This window comes from Doryrhamphus excisus, chromosome 5 (assembly GCF_030265055.1).
Source record: "Doryrhamphus excisus isolate RoL2022-K1 chromosome 5, RoL_Dexc_1.0, whole genome shotgun sequence".
Classification (NCBI taxonomy): domain Eukaryota; kingdom Metazoa; phylum Chordata; class Actinopteri; order Syngnathiformes; family Syngnathidae; genus Doryrhamphus; species Doryrhamphus excisus.
In genome coordinates this window covers 1,987,580-2,008,811 of record NC_080470.1, presented here as the reverse complement: position 1 = coordinate 2,008,811, position 21,232 = coordinate 1,987,580, and the positions used below count along the sequence as shown (strand labels likewise).

General features: G+C 32.0%; 2 protein-coding genes across 2 annotated transcripts in view; one reads left to right on the top strand and one right to left on the bottom strand.

Moving 5' to 3' along the window:
- Positions 1–13,366, bottom strand: part of LOC131129258 (cAMP-specific 3',5'-cyclic phosphodiesterase 4D-like) — a 116,128-nt gene extending 102,762 nt beyond the window's left edge. The window contains exons 1-2 of the mRNA XM_058072584.1: positions 13,184–13,366; positions 399–447 (exon numbers count right to left, since the gene is read on the bottom strand). Coding sequence (XP_057928567.1) covers positions 399–413 — 15 coding nt within the window. The 5' untranslated portion in view covers positions 414–447; positions 13,184–13,366. The remainder of the gene's footprint in view (positions 1–398; positions 448–13,183) is intronic.
- Positions 1–19,720, top strand: part of LOC131129259 (uncharacterized) — a 90,509-nt gene extending 70,789 nt beyond the window's left edge. The window contains exon 5 of the mRNA XM_058072592.1: positions 19,020–19,720. The gene's annotated coding sequence lies outside the window, so the exon portion shown is untranslated. The remainder of the gene's footprint in view (positions 1–19,019) is intronic.
- The last annotated feature ends 1,512 nt before the right edge of the window (positions 19,721–21,232 follow it).

Here is a 21,232-nt window from a genome sequence, read left to right as displayed (position 1 = left end):
TCATTCCCGGAATAGAACCTGTCTCTGCATACCTTACGTAGTACTGTAACCTACAGGTACCGCATGTACAACGTAAATTACCATGTAGTAATAGAACATAACTGGAGAGATTTGATGTTAGGACAAAACCTGATTAATCATATTCATAACTCACATGCATTCATTCCGTGTCATGTCTAATAGTCACATAAATTAACAAAAATATTCTCTTAAGGGTTATAAGCTACCATGACTGAGTAATTATATTTCCTATGTACCTCAAAGGGAACACAATTAGGCAGTAATTCATCTTGTCATGGCAGCTTAGCGGTTTATTGTTAGGATAAATATGACCATATATTACTTTTTGTTACCCACTGTGTGTGTGTGTGTGTGTGTGTGTGTGTGTGTGTGTTTACCTCAAGCCAAGACATTGACGCCAGTCAAGTTGTTGCAGCAAGACAGCAGCTGAAACAAAAGAAAAAACGTCCTGTCATTGAAATAATATTATTCTAATTAATTAATCACAACTAATTAGTTAGGACATTTTTTTTTATAATTTTTAATAATGCACTACAGTAAAAAGAGGCAGATTTGTCTGATGGCAGTGCATCAAGGAATTTTTTAAAAAATACAAAACACTAAATAATATTAATCAAATTAATTAATCACTAGTTTGACACCCGTAGTGAGGATATTTTTTTTAATAATTTTTAATAATGCACTACAGTAAAAAGAGGCAGATTTGTCTGATGGCAGTGAATCAAGGAAATTTAAAAAAATAAAAAAAACACTAAATAATATTAATCTAATTAATTAATCACTAATTTGACACACATAGGACATTTTTTAAAATAATTTTTAATAATGCACTACAGTAAAAAGAGGCAGACTTGTCTGATGGCAGTGCATCAAGGAATTTTTTTACATAAAAAAAGCACTAAATAATATTATTTTAATTAATTAATCACTACTTTGACACCCGTAGTTAGGACATTTTGTGGTTATGACGCACCCCCATAAATTATTAATAATGCACTACAGTAAAAAGATGCAGACTTGTCTGATGGCACTACATCAAGGATTTTTTTTTTATAAAAAAGCACTAAATAATATTATTTTAATTAATTAATCACTAATTTGACACCCGTAGTTAGGACATTTTGTGGTTACGACGCACCCCCATAAATTATTAATAATGCACTACTGTAAAAAGAGGCAGACTTGTCTGATGGCAGTGCATCAAGGAATTTTTTTACATAAAAAAAGCACTAAATAATATTATTTTAATTAATTAATCACTAATTTGACACCCGTAGTTAGGACATTTTGTGGTTACGACGCACCCCCATAAATTTTTAATAATTCACTAAAGTAAAAAGAGGTAGACTTGTCTAATGGCAGTGCATCAAGGAATTTTTTTTAAAATAAAAAAGCACTAAATAATATTATTCTAATTAATTCATCACTAATTTGACACCTGTAGTTAGGACATTTTGTGGTTACGACGCACCCCCATAAATTATTAATAATGCACTACAGTAAAAAGGGGCAGACAGAAATGGACAGTGATAACTAAGCATGGTCATATGTCTTTCCTGAAACACATGTATTTCGTTTCATATACTTCGTCTTTTAATTACTGTATTTCATATATCCTTCATGTGTTCTGTGTACAGTGTGAGTGACTTTAACTAAAACTCAACTGACTTCGCCGTCGCAGGAAAGGAACTCATACCGAGGACCAAGGACCTCTTGTCATGTTAGTTTTGACATTTGGGAAATCACAACCGCCTGCTTCCAATTAACTGGAAAGAACCACCAACCTCTGAAAGCCTCGCTATCATGACAGCATTTATGATATATTGCCCTATTGCCCTTTGCCCAATGACCTATGCGAAAGAATGGCCAATTAATGGGCAGAACTGGGAATGACCTATTTTACCCTTCTGAGCACAATCTTAAAAACAGTTGAAAAATGACAAGAATGTGCAGGCCTTTGATTGAATTTGTTGATTTTTAAGTCTCATTCGGGAGGAAGAAAAATAATTTTAGAAGCATAAACTTTAACTATTAAAGAAATGAAGTTTCAAAAAATTAAAAATTAAAAATTAAAAATTAAAAATTAAAAATTAAAAATTAAAAATTAAAAATTAAAAATTAAAAATTAAAAATTAAAAATTAAAAATTAAAAATTATCTTCAGGCAAAAGGCGCGGTAAACCCTGGACTCGTCGCCAGCCAATTGTCATAAAAATAAACATTAAAATAAAATTCAAATAAATGAATAAAAATTCTAATACAAATCACTCCAGCATATCTGCGACCCTTGTGAGGATAAGCGGCATAGAAAATGAATGGCTGGATACAAATCACTTCATAATTACTTGAATTAAGGGACTACTGACTGAGAAACCAAAAATTAAAATTAAAATTAAAATTAAAATTAAAATTAAAATTAAAATTAAAATTAAAATTAAAATTAAAATTAAAATTAAAATTAAAATTAAAATTAAAATTAAAATTAAAATTAAAATTAAAATTAAAATTGGCCAAGAGGCACGGTACACCCTGGATTGGTTGTACATTAAAATAAAATTTAAATAAATAAATAAAAATTCTAATACAAATCACTCCAGACAAATTAAAATTAAAATTAAAATTAAAATTAAAATTAAAATTAAAATTAAAATTAAAATTAAAATTAAAATTAAAATTAAAATTAAAATTAAAATTAAAATTAAAATTAAAATTGTCTTTGGGCAAGAGGCACGGTACACCCTGGATTGGTTGTACATTAAAATAAATAAATGAAACTTCTAATACAAATCACTCCAGCATATCTGCGACCCTCGTGAGGATAAGCGGCATAGAAAATGAATGGCTGGATACAAATCACTTCATAATTACTTGAATTAAGGGACTACTGACTGAGAAATTAAAATTAAAATTAAAATTAAAATTAAAATTAAAATTAAAATTAAAATTAAAATTAAAATTAAAATTAAAATTAAAATTAAAATTAAAATTAAAATTAAAATTAAAATTGGCCAAGAGGCACGGTACACCCTGGATTGGTTGTACATTAAAATAAAATTAATATAAATAAATAAATGAAAATTCTAATACAAATCACTCCAGACAAATTAAAATTAAAATTAAAATTAAAATTAAAATTAAAATTAAAATTAAAATTAAAATTAAAATTAAAATTAAAATTAAAATTAAAATTAAAATTAAAATTAAAATTAAAATTAAAATTAAAATTGGCCAAGAGGCACGGTACACCCTGGATTGGTTGTACATTAAAATAAAATTTAAATAAATAAATAAAAATTCTAATACAAATCACTCCAGAAAAATTAAAATTAAAATTAAAATTAAAATTAAAATTAAAATTAAAATTAAAATTAAAATTAAAATTAAAATTAAAATTAAAATTAAAATTAAAATTAAAATTAAAATTGTCTTTGGGCAAGAGGCACGGTACACCCTGGATTGGTTGTACATTAAAATAAATAAATGAAAATTCTAATACAAATCACTCCAGCATATCTGCGACCCTCGTGAGGATAAGCGGCATAGAAAATGAATGGCTGGCTACAAATCACTTCATAATTACTTGATAACTTCATAACTACTTAAAGGACTACTGACTGAGAAACAACAATGGGAGCTGGAGCCGAGGGAAGTCAAATCAGTATAAATCCCCGTTGGTGTCATTTTCCTGGAAGATGAAATAGTGTATCTAAATCATCCATCAGCTGTATCCCTCACACAATGTGAAAACAACCACAAATGTTCAAATGAACGCTCAAATTAACCAGCTCTTCAATCCTAATGAGTCATCTTATTAGTAGCCCACTAAGGACTCTAACTGCTTGAGGAAGGTCAACAACCTTTTATGACGGCCATCATGCAAAAACCTAATATGGTGCTCATTAGTATTGCAGACATGCAGCAAGCATACAGCTTTCTCCCGCTGCTACAAAAAAAAATCTCCATTCCATTTAAATAAACAGCACAGTGTTTTCCTGAGGTACTTCCTGTGCAAACCTTTTAGATTTTAAAGTCAATAAAAATGCTTAGAAGTGATTCAAATGATATTCGGAAATCAGGTCTCCGATGATTTCCAAACAAGAAAAAGTCTGCGGATATTAAAATTAAAATTAAAATTAAAATTAAAATTAAAATTAAAATTAAAATTAAAATTAAAATTAAAATTAAAATTAAAATAGTCTTTGGGCAAGAGGCACGGTACACCCTGGATTGGTTGTACATTAAAGTAAATAAATGAAAATTCTAATACAAATCACTCCAGCATATCTGCGACCCTCGTGAGGATAAGCGGCATAGAAAATGAATGGCTGGCTACCTTTTAGATTTTTAAGTCAATAAAAAAGCTTTGAAGTGATTCAAATGATATTCGGAAATCAGCTCTCCGATGATTTCCAAACAAGAAAAAGTCTGCGGATATTAAAATTAAAATTAAAATTAAAATTAAAATTAAAATTAAAATTAAAATTAAAATTAAAATTAAAATTAAAATTAAAATTAAAATTAAAATTAAAATTAAAATTAAAATTAAAATTAAAATTGGCCAAGAGGCACAGTACACCCTGGATTGGTTGTACATTAAAATAAAATTAAAATAAATAAATACAAATTCTAATACAAATCACTCCAGACAAATTAAAATTAAAATTAAAATTAAAATTAATTTTTTAATTAAAATTAAAATTGTCTTTGGACAAGAGGCACGGTACACCCTGGATTGGTTGTACATTAAAATAAATAAATGAAAATTCTAATACAAATCACTCCAGAAAAATTAAAATTAAAATTAAAATTAAAATTAAAATAATAAAAAATAAAAAATAAGTCAGCCATCATGAAGTGAAAACAAAACGTCCTGTGATGGTATCGCCGCAGTGACGCAAACTAGATATGACGGGTTATAACAAAAGCTGATAAGGCCTCAAAGAGTCTGAGCAACGTTCAAGAGTTTAGTCATCAAACTGTAAATCCGCTGAGGGGGGGGAAAACGTGATTGTCACACAATGCTAAACATTCATGATTGTAAATACAGTTCATTTGGAGTAGTCTGTGTACAGCTTGGAAAAGCTGGTGACGGTTGCCACCTTGTGCTCCTGGTGCTGAATTGGGTTCACGTCTGGAGACATGCTTGGCCACTTGGCTAAACACAGTTGTTGCTTGTTTTTAAGACAACCGAGTAAATGAAAAGAAAAGAGGCTGCACGGTGGATGAGTGGTTAGCACGTAGGTCTCACAGCTAGGAGACATGAGTTCAATCCCACTCAATCGGCGACTCCAAATTGTCCATAGGTATGAATGTTGAGTGTGAATGGTTGTTTGTCTATATGTGCCCTGTGATTGGCCGGCCACCAGTCCAGGGTCCTATCAGCTGGGATAGGTTCCAGCATACCCCCACAATCCTAGTGAGGATAAGCGGCATAGAAACTTACAAGAAGAAAGTTGAAATAGTTAACAGAACTGGAAAATCAGCTGTAATTTTGCAAGAATAAAGTCAAAATATTGAGAGAAAAATCGGGAATTTGACGAGAATAATCGCCAATATTATGAAAATTTACTTTTTTCATAATATATTCATATTCATTTTAGAAGCAATGACTGGAAATATTAAAGAACATTCTTCAAAGTTGTAAAATTATGAAATGGATTTGTAATTTTTTGGAAAAGTAGATTGGGGAAAAAGTTCAAATATTATGTGAATAAAATCATAATATTATTAAAAGAAATTACTAAAAATTTTGAAGAAAGTTGAAATATTTGGGGGGGCACGGTGGTCGAGTGGTTAGCGTGCAGACCTCACAGCTAGGAGACCAGAGTTCAATTCCACCCTCAGCTATCTCTGTGTGAAGTCTGCATGTTCTCCCCGTGCATGCGTGGGTTTTCTCCGGGTACTCCGGTTTCCTCCCACATTCCAAAAACATGCTAGGTTAATTAGCGACTCCAAATTGTCCATAGGTATGAATGTGAGTGTGAATGGTTGTTTGTCTATATGTGCCCTGTGATTGGCTGGCCACCAGTCCAGGGTCCTATCAGGTGGGATAGGCTCCAGCATACCCCCACGATCCTAGTGAGGATAAGCGGAAAATCAGCTGTAATTTTGCAAGAGTAAAGTCAAAATATTAAGAAAAAATTTGGGAATTTGCAGTGAATAATCTCCAATATTATGAAAATTAACTTTTTTTCGTAATATTTTTTTTTTCATTTTAGGAGCAATGACTGGAAATATTAAAGAATATTCTTCAAAGCTGTAAAATTATGAAATTGAATTGTCATTTTTTGAAAATGAGGTTGGGGAAAAAGTTCTAATATGATGTGAATAAAATCATAATATTACTAAAAGAAAATTTTGAAGAAAGTTGAAATATTTTGAACATTAAACATTTTGGGTTTTCTCCGGGTACTCCGGTTTCCTCCCACATTCCAAAAACATGCTAGGTTAATTAGCGACTCCAAATTGTCCATAGGTATGAATGTGAGTGTGAATGGTTGTTTGTCTATATGTGCCCTGTGATTGGCTGGCCACCAGTCCTGGGTCCTATCAGGTGGGATAGGCTCCAGCATACCCCCACGATCCTAGTGAGGATAAGCGGAAAATCAGCTGTAATTTTGCAAGAATAAAGTCAAAATATTGAGAGAAAAATCGGGAATTTGACGAGAATAATCGCCAATATTATGAAAATTTACTTTTTTTTCATAATATATATTTTTTTCATTTTAGAAGCAATGACTGGAAATATTAAAGAATATTCTTCAAAGTTGTAAAATTATGAAATGGATTTGTAATTTTTTGGAAAAGTAGATTGGGGAAAAAGTTCAAATATTATGTGAATAAAATCATAATATTATTTTAAAAAATTACAAAAAATTTTGAAGAAAGTTGAAATATTTGGGGGAAAAAATGTATGTAGGAAGACCTCAATATAAGCTATGTATTAAGCATGGGTTTTCCCCGGGTACTCTGGTTTCCTCCCACATTCCAAAAACATGCTAGTTTGCTAACATGCTAAACATGCTAACTGGCGACTCCAAATTGTCCATAGGTATGAATGTGAGTGTGTATGGTTGTTTGTCTATATGTGCCCTATGATTGGCTGGCCACCAGTCCAGGGTGTACCCCGCCTCTCTCGCCCAAAGACAGCTGGGATAGGCTCCAGCATACCCCCACAATCCTAGTGAGGATAAGCGGCATAGAAACTTCCAAGAAGAAAGTTGAAATAGTTAACAGAACTGGAAAATCAGCTGTAATTTTGCAAGAATAAAGTCAAAATATTGAGAAAAAAAATGGCAATTTGACGAGAATAAACTCGCAATATTATGAAAAAAAAATTTCATAATATTTTTTTTTCATTTTAAAAGCAATGACTGGAAATATTAAAGAATAAAGTTGTAAAATTATGAAATAGATTTGTAATTTTTTGAAAATTAGGTTGGGGAAAAAGTACTAAAAGAAAATTTTGAAGAAAGTTTAAATATTTGGAAATTTTAACATTTTGGGTTTTCTCCGGCAATGACTGAGAAAAAAATTGGCAATTTGACGAGAATAATCTCCAATATTATGAAAATGAACTTTTTTTCATCATATATATTTTTTTTCATTTTAGAAGCAATGACTGGAAATATTAAAGAATATTCTTCAAAGTTGTAAAATTATGAAATAGATTTGTAATTTTTTGAAAATTAAATTAATTAAAATCATAATATTACTAAAAGAAAATTTTAAAGAAAGTTGAAATATTTGGAAAATTAAAAAAACATTTAAAAAAATGTAGGAAGACCTCAATAAAAACTATGTATTAAGCATTGAAAAACTAGATAAAAGTCCCAAAAAGATGACATAAGCTGTAGGAACCGATATCAGCGGTATCAGAAGGCAAAAATGTCAACGTGTCGTTATCTTGTCAGACGTAGAATCGGAAAGCAGTCGAAGGGAATTCTCTAAAGAACTATGACAAGTGATATTTTTTCTGCAATGGATGTCATAAGACAGACAGCAGAGGAGGAAAGAGAGCAGCTGACATTTACCACCGTCACCTGTCACCGTGACCACTATTTCACATTTAACCCCATGAGGTGTTTCTTCTAAGAAAAATAAACCTATAGTCATTTCCCATTTCAATTTTTCAGATATGCATGTTGAGGATGGCGAATACTGCAGGAACAGAGTGCCACCTAATGGATAGAAAGAAGTGATGACGCCTAAGAAGCCTAAGGGCCGTGGTGCATTCACTGCATGCTTGACTTAACCTGCTTATACCTCAATTCAAACTTATGGTCTCATCCATTTTAACTCCAATTTTAGTACATTTAAAAACTATATCCAATGCTCCTGTAGTAATAAATGTGGTAAAAAAAAAAGCTATCATATTGACTGCTTTTTTCCCAATTTTGTTACTGTTTCTTTAATGACTAACTTGTATTATTTACTAATATAATATTTGGTTTATTAACAACTTTATTTTGCATATTTTAACATTCTACTCGTCATTTTTTTGTTTCGTAATATGACTTTATTATCGTATTATTTTAGATTTTACAGTACCCCAAACTAATTTTCAAGAAATAACTTCATTTCTTTAATATTTCAAGTTTATGCTTCTAAAATTACATTTTCTTCCTCCCAAATGAGACTTAAAAATGTGACTAAAAGTATGACTTTATGACTCGAAAATTCATTCATTCATTTTCTAACGCTTACAATAAAAATAAAAATAAAAATAAAAATAAAAATAAAAATAAAAATAAAAATAAAAATAAAAATAAAAATAAAAATAAAAATAAAAATAAAAATAAAAATAAAAATAAAAATAAAAATAAAAATAAAAATAAAAATAAAAATAAAAATATAAAAGTCTTTGGGCAAGAATCGTGGTACACCCTGGACTGAATTTTATTCACATAATATTAGAACTTTTTCCCCAACCTAATTTTCAAAAAAATACAAATCTATTTCATAATTTTACAACTTTGAAGAATATTCTTTAAATGTAATTTAATTTCCGTTCGTTGCGTTCATTCCGTTCATAATATTACAAGTTTATTCTCGTCAAATTGCCATTTTTTTCTCAATATTTTGACTTTATTCTTGCAAAATTACAGCTGATTTTCCAGTTCTGTTAACTATTTCAACTTTCTTCTTGGAAGTTTCTATGCCGCTTATCCTCACTAGGATTGTGGGGGTATGCTGGAGCCTATCCCAGCTGACTTCAGGGCGAAAGGCGGGGTTCACCCTGGACTGGTGGCCAGCCAGCCAATCACAGGGCACATATAGACAAACAACCATTCACACTCACATTCATACCTATGGACAATTTGCAGTCGCCAATTAACCTAGCATGTTTTTGGAATGTGGGAGGAAACCAGAGTAGGCTCTATAATTAATCCTCTAAATTATGACTAATATTTTGACTTTATTTGCATTTTTAAAATTCTATTTTTTTTCTGTTTTTTTCATTACTTTTCTTGTTTTATTATATATTTCGAATGTGCTGAGCGCCAATAAAAAAAAACAGCTGTGTACCGCAAAGTGTCCCCTGGCCACACTTTGGACACCCCCATGGTAAAGAAACATTAGAAGCAGCTCCGAGTATCATGTGGTGCAACTGTACACCACTGTAAACCACAGCCATAGTAATAGTCCTGTTGTTGACACGGCTTTTGTATTCAGTCTTATTACTTTGTGTCAGTCGTGGGGGGGGGGGGGGGGGGGGGGGTTCAACTTCTTCTACCAAGTATCACATAAAGAGATTTTAATTTAAGGATGCTATTAATGATGCTAAAAGCAACCCAATGCAGGCAGAAGCAGTTGTTCCATTCGGCAATATAAAACAGATGCTAAGAGCGACGTGCCCTCCAGGGGGCGCCAAAACTGGCAAAAAATGTATCCTATATACAGTATATTAAAAATACTTATTACCAGGGCAACAATTAGTCAATAATTCATTGATTGCCTGCATATTTATTCAGAAATAGAAGATTTGAACTGACAGAGCAAATAAGTGCACAAACACCAGGTTGCCGCTTCGATATTCTGTTAAAATAAAGTTAAATCGTAAAAAAATATCTTGTCAAATGGAAAGTATGAAGCAAACCTTTTGTTAGTGGTTGGGTTGGCGACATAACAGAAAGGAATTGTTTACTGTTTTCCACAGTCAAAGCTGATCTGTGTGAATATCTTTGTGTTTTGGCTACAACACAGACATAATAGTCCGGGCTGTACCCCGCCACTCGCTCAAGGTCAGCTGGGATAGGCTCCAGCATACCCTCGCAATCCTAGTGAAGATAAGCGGTATAAAAAATGGATGGTTGGATGGACAAATATGTGGATATTTGCATATTTCAATTTTAAAAAAGATTAAATTGTTTACCAAAATAGCTGTCGATTAATTGGGTATTCGATTAAACAGCAATTAATCGATTAATTGCTGCAGCTCCAGTTGGGTTTTTTGTAAGTTTTTTTTTGTAAACACAAAAATCTTTTGTGTTTACAAAACAATTTTTACTTTTTTTTTTACTATTTTTACTATTATTTTTTTTTTACTATTTGGTATTATTTCTTCATTTATTGATAAGATTTTTATGTTGTGATTGTTGCAATTTGTTAACCGTGTAAATTGGGTGCCACATTATGTCAGAGATTAAAGTCAACGGCAAAAAAAAAAAAAGCCATTTAGTTCGATTTCTTTTGGATGCTAGCAAGTGTGCCATTAATTGCTTACCAAAATAGCTGTCAATTAATTGGGTAATCGATTAAACAGCAATTAATCAATTAATTGCTGCAGCTCCAGTTGGGTTTACAAGTTTTTGTAAACACAAAAAAAATGGTGTTTACAAAACTGTTTTTACTATTTTTTTACTATTTTACTATTATTTTTACTATTAATTTTTTTACTATTTTTTTCTATTTACTATTTTTTTGACTATTATTTATTCATTTATTTATAAGATTTTTATGTTGTGGTTTTTGCAATTTGTTAAACATGTAAATTGGGTGCCACATTATTAAAGAGATTAAAGTCATTTAGTTTGATTTCTTTTGGATGCCATTAATTGCTTACCAAAATAGCTGTCGATTAATTGGGTAATCGATTAAACAGCAATTAATTGATTAATTGCCAATTAATAACAAAAAATTGTGTTTACAAAACTATTTTTACTATTTTTTTGTACTATTTTTTTGACTATTTTTACTATTAATTTTTTTGACTATTTTTTACTATTATTTCTTCATTTATAAGATTTTTATGTTGTAGCAAGTGTGCCATTAATTGCTTACCAAAATAGCTGTCGAGTAATTGGGTGATCGATTAAACAGCAATTAATCGATTAATTGCCGATTAATAACAAAACAAATTGTGTTTACAAAACTATTTTTTTACTATTATTTTTACTATTAATTTTTTTACTATTTTTTTTACTATTATTTCTTCATTTATTTATAAATTATTATCATTATTTATTATGTTGTGATTGTTGCAATTTGTTAACAGTGTAAATTGGGTGCCACATTATGTCAGTGATTAAAGTCAACGCCAAAAAAATTTTTTCAATAAACGATTAATTGCTGTTTAATCGATTACCCAATTAATCGGCAGCTATTTTTGGTAAGCAATTAATGGCACACTTGCTACGCATCCAAAAGAAATCGAACTAAATGGCTTTTTTTTTTGGCATTGACTTTAATCTCTGACATAATGTGGCACCCAATTTACACGGTTAACAAATTGCAACAATCACAACATAAAAATCTTATAAATAAATAAATAAATAGAAAAAAATGGTAAAAAAATTTATCGTAAAAATAATAGTAAAAAATACTTAAAACATAGTACAAAAAAAATAGTTTTGTAAACAACATTTTTTTGTGTTTACAAAAACTTGTAAACCCAACTGGAGCTGCAGCAATTAATCGATTAATTGCTGGTTAATAACAAAAAAAAATTTGTGTTTACAAAACAATTTTTAGTATTTTTTTGTACAATTTTTTCTATTATTTTTACTACTATTTTTTTTACTATTGATTTCTATTTACTATTTTTTTTACTATTATTTCTTCATTTATTTATAAGATTTTTATGTTGTGATTGTTGCAATTTGTTAACCGTGTAAATTGGGTACCACATTATGTCAGAGATTAAAGTCAATGCCAAAAAAAAAAAATGCGTAGCAAATGTATATAAAACCTCGCCTGAATGCAGTTCAATATCTCTTAATCCGTATCAACAAAACATCACACCATCATCAGCAAATGAGTGTATTATCTAACAAAATATTAATTTTAATTGGGTGAAGGGTAAGTTAGGAACAGGAACTACAGCACAAAAAAAAAAAAACGTTGCCCTCAAGGTCGGTGAAGTTATAAAATTGTGACAAAATCCTGCCTTTCATGACGCACAAAACTTTGGAGTTCAAACCTCCATGTCACGCGTGATGTCACGCCGCTGAAGGTGATGTTTCACCACCAAAGCCCACTTCAAAGGATGAACTCTCGTTTTCATCACTTACTGAGAGTTTTTTTTTTTACTTCTTTTTACACTTAAACACAGAAACCTTGCACGTTATATATTTATCATTAAAGTTAACACTGGAGTGTTTTATTGTTTCTGTGTCTAAATATTAACTTGCTTATTTTTACACTTGTACCAGAGTTGACAATGTTGCTTAAGGATTTATTCTGGCAGCAGTTTGATGCTGGAACTGATTATTTCTATTCTCTCCAAAAAAAAAAAAAAAGCAATTTAGCCCCCCCTAAAATCGAGCTTAGGAGGTTCTAAATTCCCTCAGGAAATACAGGATACAGGAAAGAAGAAATAATCCAACATCAAGCCCTGTCTGTCTGTCTTAGTGAGGCAGCAGAATAAAGGAAGCAGATAAATGGTGGAAGGAAGGAGATAAAAAAATAAAAAAGACAGCAGGAGGGAAATCATAAATAGTTTAAGGACATACATACCACATGTTGCTGCTTATATTACAACACAATTACAAAACAATATTATCATTACGTGTTAGGCTGTATTAAACTGTACTGTATTGTACTGTACTGTAAAATACAATTGGAATCACAGTAAATGAAACGCACATTATTATTGACATTAATAAGGTTATGGCTCTACAACAACGTGAAGTATTCCGACTTTTAACTAACTTTTAACTCACCGGAGAGACTTGGGAGCCGTCCGTCGATGGCGTCTCTTCACCGACGCGGGGAGCGAAACCTCCTCTTTGCCTTCAACGAGTCCACCCGACCACACTTATTTATCGCCGCTTCCATTTTTATTGCTGCAGGTTAGTTGGATTGTTAGACTTCAAACTCTTACATGCTGCTGGCTGCTGGCTGCTTGCTGCTCCGAGTGGCGTGACGTCACTGTGACGTCGCCGAGAGATCACATGACAGGATAAACAACTTTACTACAAGGAGCACGAGGACTCACCAGCTAGCTAGCTAGCTAGCTAGCTAACTAAACTCGGAATTACTTCTTTATTGACAATAAAATGCATATTTTACACATGATATATATATTTGACGGATTAATAGAGGTCTAAATTTATGGGCGCTTAATTGAAAAGCAATTTAGTTGTATAATTTTATTATCGAAATGTAATATGAATTAGACTTACCCATTAGCTATAGTCATGGCAGCTTGTTCTTTATAAGGGACGAGTATTTTACAGGTTTTTTTCAAATACAAAACAAAGAATAGATATCTTGGGGTTTCCACTCCTTTGATGGGGTTTGTTAGAGGAAATAAAAGATTAATCTTGTCGTCCGTGGTGCACTTCACGACTAGTAGAACTACCACGACAAATGTGAACGAGTCACGAACGAGTCGTTCGACACTTTTTTTTTTTTTTTAGCTGAACAAGACTCACGGGTACCTTGCCTCCATTTACCCGTTGACTTAACGTAATGGGAGAGGGCTAGCGAGTTTATGCGCATGCGCTAAGTGGCGGTAACTCAAGTGAATCAGTAACCGATTCACAAATTTTCACGTGTTTTCAAGTGATGAATTGGATACCCGTTTCAATTCAGCGAGTGACTCTTAAGAAACGGTTCCCGTCAATAAACTACTACAATGACTATATAGTCATATATAAAATGATAAAGATGGTTGATGTGGGAGGAAGAAATTGAAAAAAAACAAGGAGAAAATCTGCTAGCACATTCCAAAATGGCTGTCACACTGACCAGCATTTTTATCATCACAAAAATTTTTTTTTATTAATTTTTCTAATTATTGTGTTTTTAAAAGTAGATAATTTGAGTTGACCTTAATGTAAAGTTTTAAAATGAGAAAAAAAACAGGTTTTAAAAAAGATGTCATTCAAAATATTTCCACTGACAGCATAGCCTGTTATTGTGTTGCCCTCGTGTCATGTGACTCTTGGTTTTTAAGGTTACGTTAGATAGGAAATGTCATTAAAATCATGTGGGTCGTGTTGTGTCGTGTCGTGTCTTGTCGTGTCGCCAGGCTGACCTTTTTGCCACCGAGCATCCAAACGTGCGTACAACTGTGTGTGCGTATCACCGCTCTGAGTCATGTTGCACAGGAAACTCGACGTGTGAGGGGACGACAACAATAGGGGGCATAACATAAGCATGAGTCAGCAATTGCAAAATAGGAAGCCATATTTGACGTATGTGGATGTTCATTCATCGGACGTACGCCGCTGTTTTAACATGTGCTGTTAAAATATTGTTGTTTTTTTATGTTCAAGGGAATAAAAACATCAACACATATATAGATATATTTTTCAAATTGTTCCATTCTGTCATTTTGATAACATTATATATTATTATTGAACATGATAAGTATTCGCTGATAAGAAAGTGCCGTGCAGGGAGACTTGAGCCGCTGATGATGCTTTGTTGTTGTCTCTTGACGTATTATTTGGAGTAGCGAGCAAACGGAGATCCTTCATTCATTTTGTCCTGGAAAGATAAAAAAAAAAAACACATTCTTGTCATAATGCAATGCTCCATTCATACAGGACTGTAATGTATCTGTGGCAATGGGTGGGTGGGGTCGAGATCGATGTGGAAGAGACAAAGAGTGAGCATAAAACAAAAATATGAAGAAAAAAAATTATGAAAATTATTTTATTAAAATGTATTTATTTATTTAAATTTTTTATTAATATATAATTAATTTAATTTATTTAAAATTTATTATGAAAAAAAAATATGTTTAGTAATGTAAAGGACAGGTTGCACGGCGGTCTAGTGGTTAGCGCACCGCGACCCTCATGAGGATAAGCGGTAGAAGTAGCGGTAGATGTGGAAGAGACAAAGAGTGAGCATAAAACAAAAATGTAAAAAAATAATGAAAATTATTTTATTAAAATTTATTTAATTTATTTATTTATTAATGTATAATTAATTTAATTTAATTTATTAAAAAAATATATGATGAAAATAAAAAAATATGTTTAGTAATGTAAAGGACAGGTTGCACGGGAGTCTAGTGGTTAGCGCACTGCGACCCTCGCGAGGATAAGCGGTAGATTTGAGCATAAAACAAAAATATGAAACAAAATAATGAAAAGTATTTTATTAAAATTTATATAATTTATTTATTTTTATTAATATATAATTTATTTTATTTAATTTATTTAAAAAATATTATGAAAATAAAAAAATATGTTTAGTAATGTAAAGGACAGGTTGCACGGCGGTCTAGTGGTTAGCGCACCGCGACCCTCATGAGGATAAGCGGTAGAAGTAGCGGTAGATGTGGAAGAGACAAAGAGTGAGCATAAAACAAAAATATAAAAAAAATAATGAAAATTATTTTATTAAAATTTTTTTAATTTATTTATTTTTTATCAATATATAATTTATTTAAATTATTTTTTTTTAATTATTATGAAAATAAAAAATAAGTTTAGTAATGTAAAGGACAAGTTGCACGGCGGTCAAGTGGTTAGCGCACAGGCCTCAGCAGGCCACAGCTAGGAGAGCATAAAACAAAAAAATGGAAAAAAAAGAAAATTATTTTATTAAAATTAATGTAATTTATTTTATTTAATTTATTTAAAAAATATATTATGAAAGCATAAAACAAAAAAATGGAAAAAAAGAAAATTATTTTATTAAAATTAATATAATTTATTTAATTTAATTCATTAAAAAAATATATTATGAAAATAAAAAAAATATGTTTAGTAATGTAAAGGACAGGTTGCACGGCGGTCAAGTGGTTAGCGCACAGGCCTCAGCAGGCCTCAGCTAGGAGACCTGAGTTCAATTCCACCCTCGGCCATCTCTGTGTGGAGTTTGCATGTTCTCCCCGTGCATGCGTAATGTTTTCTCCATGCTAACATGCTACCTACATGCTAATTGCTAGTTAGCTAGCAGCCCCCCCCCCCAGTATTCCCATCTGGGGAAAAAAATACACAGTGAGATGGAGAGCTCGGTAAAGTAAAAACAAATGGTGTGCGTCATTGCAAAAGAAATGCTGCTCTTTAATACAGCATTTAAAGAAATGCTGCTAATGTTTGACAGACAGGAAAAATTTCCTGTAAAAAAAAAAAACGGAATTTCCTCGACTTTACAGAATGAAAGTTGACATATTAACAAAAATATTGCATTATCATGGTATAATATTAACAGTGCTTTATTTTTTCATGTCATGTGATTGTACCATTTCACTAAACGCCGATAATAAAAAATAAACTTTTCCTTCTTTCTGACCTCCTTCCATATTTTAGTGGTGTTGCAACAACACAACAAACGAACAGGAAATTCAAATGAATCAGCACTTTAGACTTCCACTAAACGCTAACGAGGCTGCTCAACCGGCCGCGTGCTAACTTCCCTCCTCTTTCCTTTTCCGACGTCACTTTTGCTGTCATTTATTAAACCCGCCTCTTATCTGCCAATCATCACCTAATCAGTGTTTGCAGCCCGGATGAGAGACTAGCGCCTCTGATTAATCTTGTGTACAGTTTGCGGGCTGCACAGTGGACAAGTGGTTAGCACGCATGCCTCACAGCGAGGAGACCCGAGTTCAATTCCACCCTCGGTTATTTCTGTGTGGAGTTTGCATGTTCTCCCCGTGTATGCGTGTTTTTTCTCCCACATTCCAAAAAAAAAAAACATGCTAGGTTAATTAGCGACTCCAAATTGTCCATAGGTATGAATGTGAGTGTGAATGGTTGTTTGTCTATATGTGCCCTGTGATTGGCTGGCCACCAGTCCAGGGTGTACCCCGCCTCTCTCGCCCGAAGACAGCTGGGATAGGCTCCAGCACCCCCACGACAGTATCACTCGGATACTGTGAACATCCAGCAGCAACACAACATTTTGGCATGACTACTATTTTGATGAAAAATATACTGAACCAGGGCTGCACAGAGGTAAAGTGGTTAGCACACAGGCTTCACAGCTAGGAGACCCGAGTTCAATTCCACCCTCGGTTAGCTCTGTGTGGAGTTTGCATGTTCTCCCCGTGCATGCGTGGGTTTTCTCCGGGTACTCCGGTTTCCTCCCACATTCCAAAAACATGCTAGGTTAATTAGCGACTCCAAATTGTCCATAGGTATGAATGTGAGTGTGAATGGTTGTTTGTCTATATGTGCCCTGTGATTGGCTGGCCACCAGTCCAGGTTGAACCCCGCCTCTCTCGCCTGAAGTCAGCTGGGATAGGCTCCAGCATACCCCCACAATCCAAGTGAGGATAAGCGGCATAGAAACTTACAAGAAGAAAGTTGAAATAGTTAACAGAACTGGAAAATCAGCTGTAATTTTGCAAGAATAAAGTCAAAATATTGAGAAAAAAATTGGCAATTTGAGGAGAATAAACTTGTAATATTATGAAAAAAAATAATGTCATTTTAGAAGCAATGACTGGAAATATTAAAGAATATTCTTCAAAGTTGTAAAATTATGAAATAGATTTGTAATTTTTTGAAAATTAGGTTGGGAAAAAGTTCTAATATTATGTGAATAAAATCATAATATTACTAAAAGAACATTTTGAAGAAAGTTGAAATATTTGGAAAATTAAAAAAATATATATTTTGAAAAATTGATTGGCTGGCCACCAGTCCAGGGTGTACCCCGCCTTTCGCCATGAAGTCAGCTGGGATAGGCTCCAGCATACCCCCACAATCCTAGTGAGGATAAGCGGCATAGAAACTTACATTGGAAAATCAGCTGTAATTTTGCAAGAATAAAGTCAAAATATTGAGAAAAAAATTTGAACGAGAATAAACTCACAATATTATGAAAATTATTTTTTTATATATTTTTATATATATTTTAGAAGCAATGACTGGAAATATTAAAGAATATTCTTCAAAGTTGTAAAATTATGAAATTGATTTGTAATTTTTTGAAAATTAGGTTGGGGAAAAAGTTCTAATATTATGTGAATAAAATCATAATATTACTAAAAGAACATTTTGAAGAAAGTTGAAATATTTGGAAAATTAAAAAAATATATATTTTGAAAAATTGATTGGCTGGCCACCAGTCCAGGGTGTACCCCGCCTCTCTCGCCCGAAGACAGCTGGGATAGGCTCCAGCACCCCCACAATCCTAGTGAGGATAAGCGGCATAGAAACTTACAAGAAGAAAGTTGAAATAGTTAACAGAACTGGAAAATCAGCTGTAATTTTGCGAGAATAAAGTCAAAATATTGAGAAAAAATTTTGACAAGAATAAACTCACAATATTATGAAAATTATTTTTTATATATTTTTATATATATTTTAGAACCAATGACTGGAAATATTAAAGAATATTCTTCAAAGTTGTAAAATTATGAAATTGATTTGTAATTTTTTGAAAATTAGGTTGGGAAAAAACTTCTAATATTATGTGAATAAAATCATAATATTACTAAAAGAACATTTTGAAGAAAGTTGAAATATTTGGAAAATTTAAAAAAAACATTTAAAATTTTTTTAGGTATTAATATTAATATTTATTAATAATATTTTTAATTAATATTTATGCATTAAGCAAACTCACCATGGGAACATCTTCCAGCCTCTCAAAGTCGGGTCTCGGCGAATGTAAACATTTCACCATGGCAACGATCAACACAAGGGTCAGGATGATGCAGAAGATGGAGATGATGGCTACCAGTCCAGGGTTGGCCCTCAAGTCGTCCTTATCAAAGACGTGTGGAGGAGCTGAGAGCGAGACAGATTAATTAAAAATTAATTAAAATTAATTAAAATTGTCGTGACTTTAAACAGGAAGTGTATTGATATTGCTGGGCTGACCTTGGCTGTCCGTGTCGTGGTGAGTCGTGACGTCGGTAACAGTCGCTGAGAATGTCGAAAGAAGAAGAGGCGCGGTATCGTCGGACGCCGACCCGGTAACCGGAGTCCCGCTCTCTCGCTTCCTGTCGGTGGTTCGTGAAGGCGAGGGTGAGTCTTGTGACGTGGCTCGCTGCTGTGTGGGGTCACTGGTCCAACCCCCCCCGTTTGGGGGGGTCGACCAAGAGGTGAGCGTCATCCATGGCGTCTGTTTGGCGGTGGAAGGGAAGGCGGTGTCTGGAATTCAACAAACACATGGAAAAAAAACGATTTCACTGCTAAATGTATTTATTTATTTACAGTCGAACATTTTGATAAATTCATGAGAATAATGATGTCAATTTACAAGAAAAAAAATAATGTAATATGAGGGGAATAAAGTTTTATTTATTTATTAGAAAAAAATGTTAATTTACGAGAATTAAGTCATAAATTTACGAGAATTAAGTTGTAAATGTACAGCTTGATAAAAAGTTGTACATTTACGACTTATTTCCTTAATATTACTACTTTTTTTTCTTCAAAATTTACGACAATATTCTCGTCACCATACGACATTATTCTCGTAACTTTACGACATTATTATCGTAACTTTACAACATTATTATCGTAACCTTACAACATTATTCTCGTAACTTTACGACATTATTCTCGTAACTTTACAACATTATTATCGTAACTTTACAACATTATTATCGTAACTTTACAACATTATTATCGTAACTTTACACATTATTCTCGTAACTTTACAACATTATTTTCATAACTTTACAACATTATTCTTGTAATCTTCTGACATTATTCTCGTAACTTTATGACATTAATATCGTACCTTTACAACATTATTCTCGTAACCTTACGACATTATTCTCATAACTTTACGACATTATTATTGTAACATTATTCTCATAACTTTATGACATTATTATCGTAACATTATTCTCGTAACTTTACACATTATTGTCCTACCTTTACAACATTATTCTCCTAACTTTACAACATTATTATCGTAACTTTACAACATTATTCTCGTAACATTATTTTTGTAACTTTACGACATTTCATGACATTATTCTCGTAACTTTATGACATTATTATCGTACCTTTACACATTATTGTCGTACCTTTACAACATTATTGTCGTACCTTTACAACATTATTCTCGTAACCTTACGACATTATTCTCATAACTTTACGACATTATTATCGTAACATTATTCTCGTAAGTTTACGACATTATTATCATAACTTTACACATTATTGTCCTACCTTTACAACATTATTCTCATAACTTTACGACATTATTATCGTAACATTATTCTCGTAACTTTACGACATTATTATCGTAACTTTACACATCATTGTCGTACCTTTACAACATTATTCTCGTAACTTTCCAACATTATTCTCGTAACCTTACGACATTATTCTCATTACCATACGACATTATTCTCATAACTTTACGACATTATTATCGTTACGTTACAACATTATTATCGGAACTTTCCAACATTATTCTCATACCTTTACAACATTATTCTCGTAACTTTCCAACAGTATTCTCGTAACCTTACGACATTATTATCATAACTTTATGACATCATTATCGTTACTTTACGACATTATTCTCGTAACTTTCCAACATTATTCTTGTAACTTTACGACATTATTATCATAACTTTACACATTATTGTCGTAACCTTATGACATTATTCTCGTAACTTTATGACATTATGTTCATAACTTTCCAACATTATTCTCGTAACCTTATGACATTATTCTAGTAACTTTACGACATTATTATCATACCTTTACACATTATTGTCATAACCTTATGACATTATTCTCGTAACTTTACGACATTATTATCATAACTTTACACATTATTGTCATAACCTTATGACATTATTCTCGTAACTTTACGACATTATTATCATA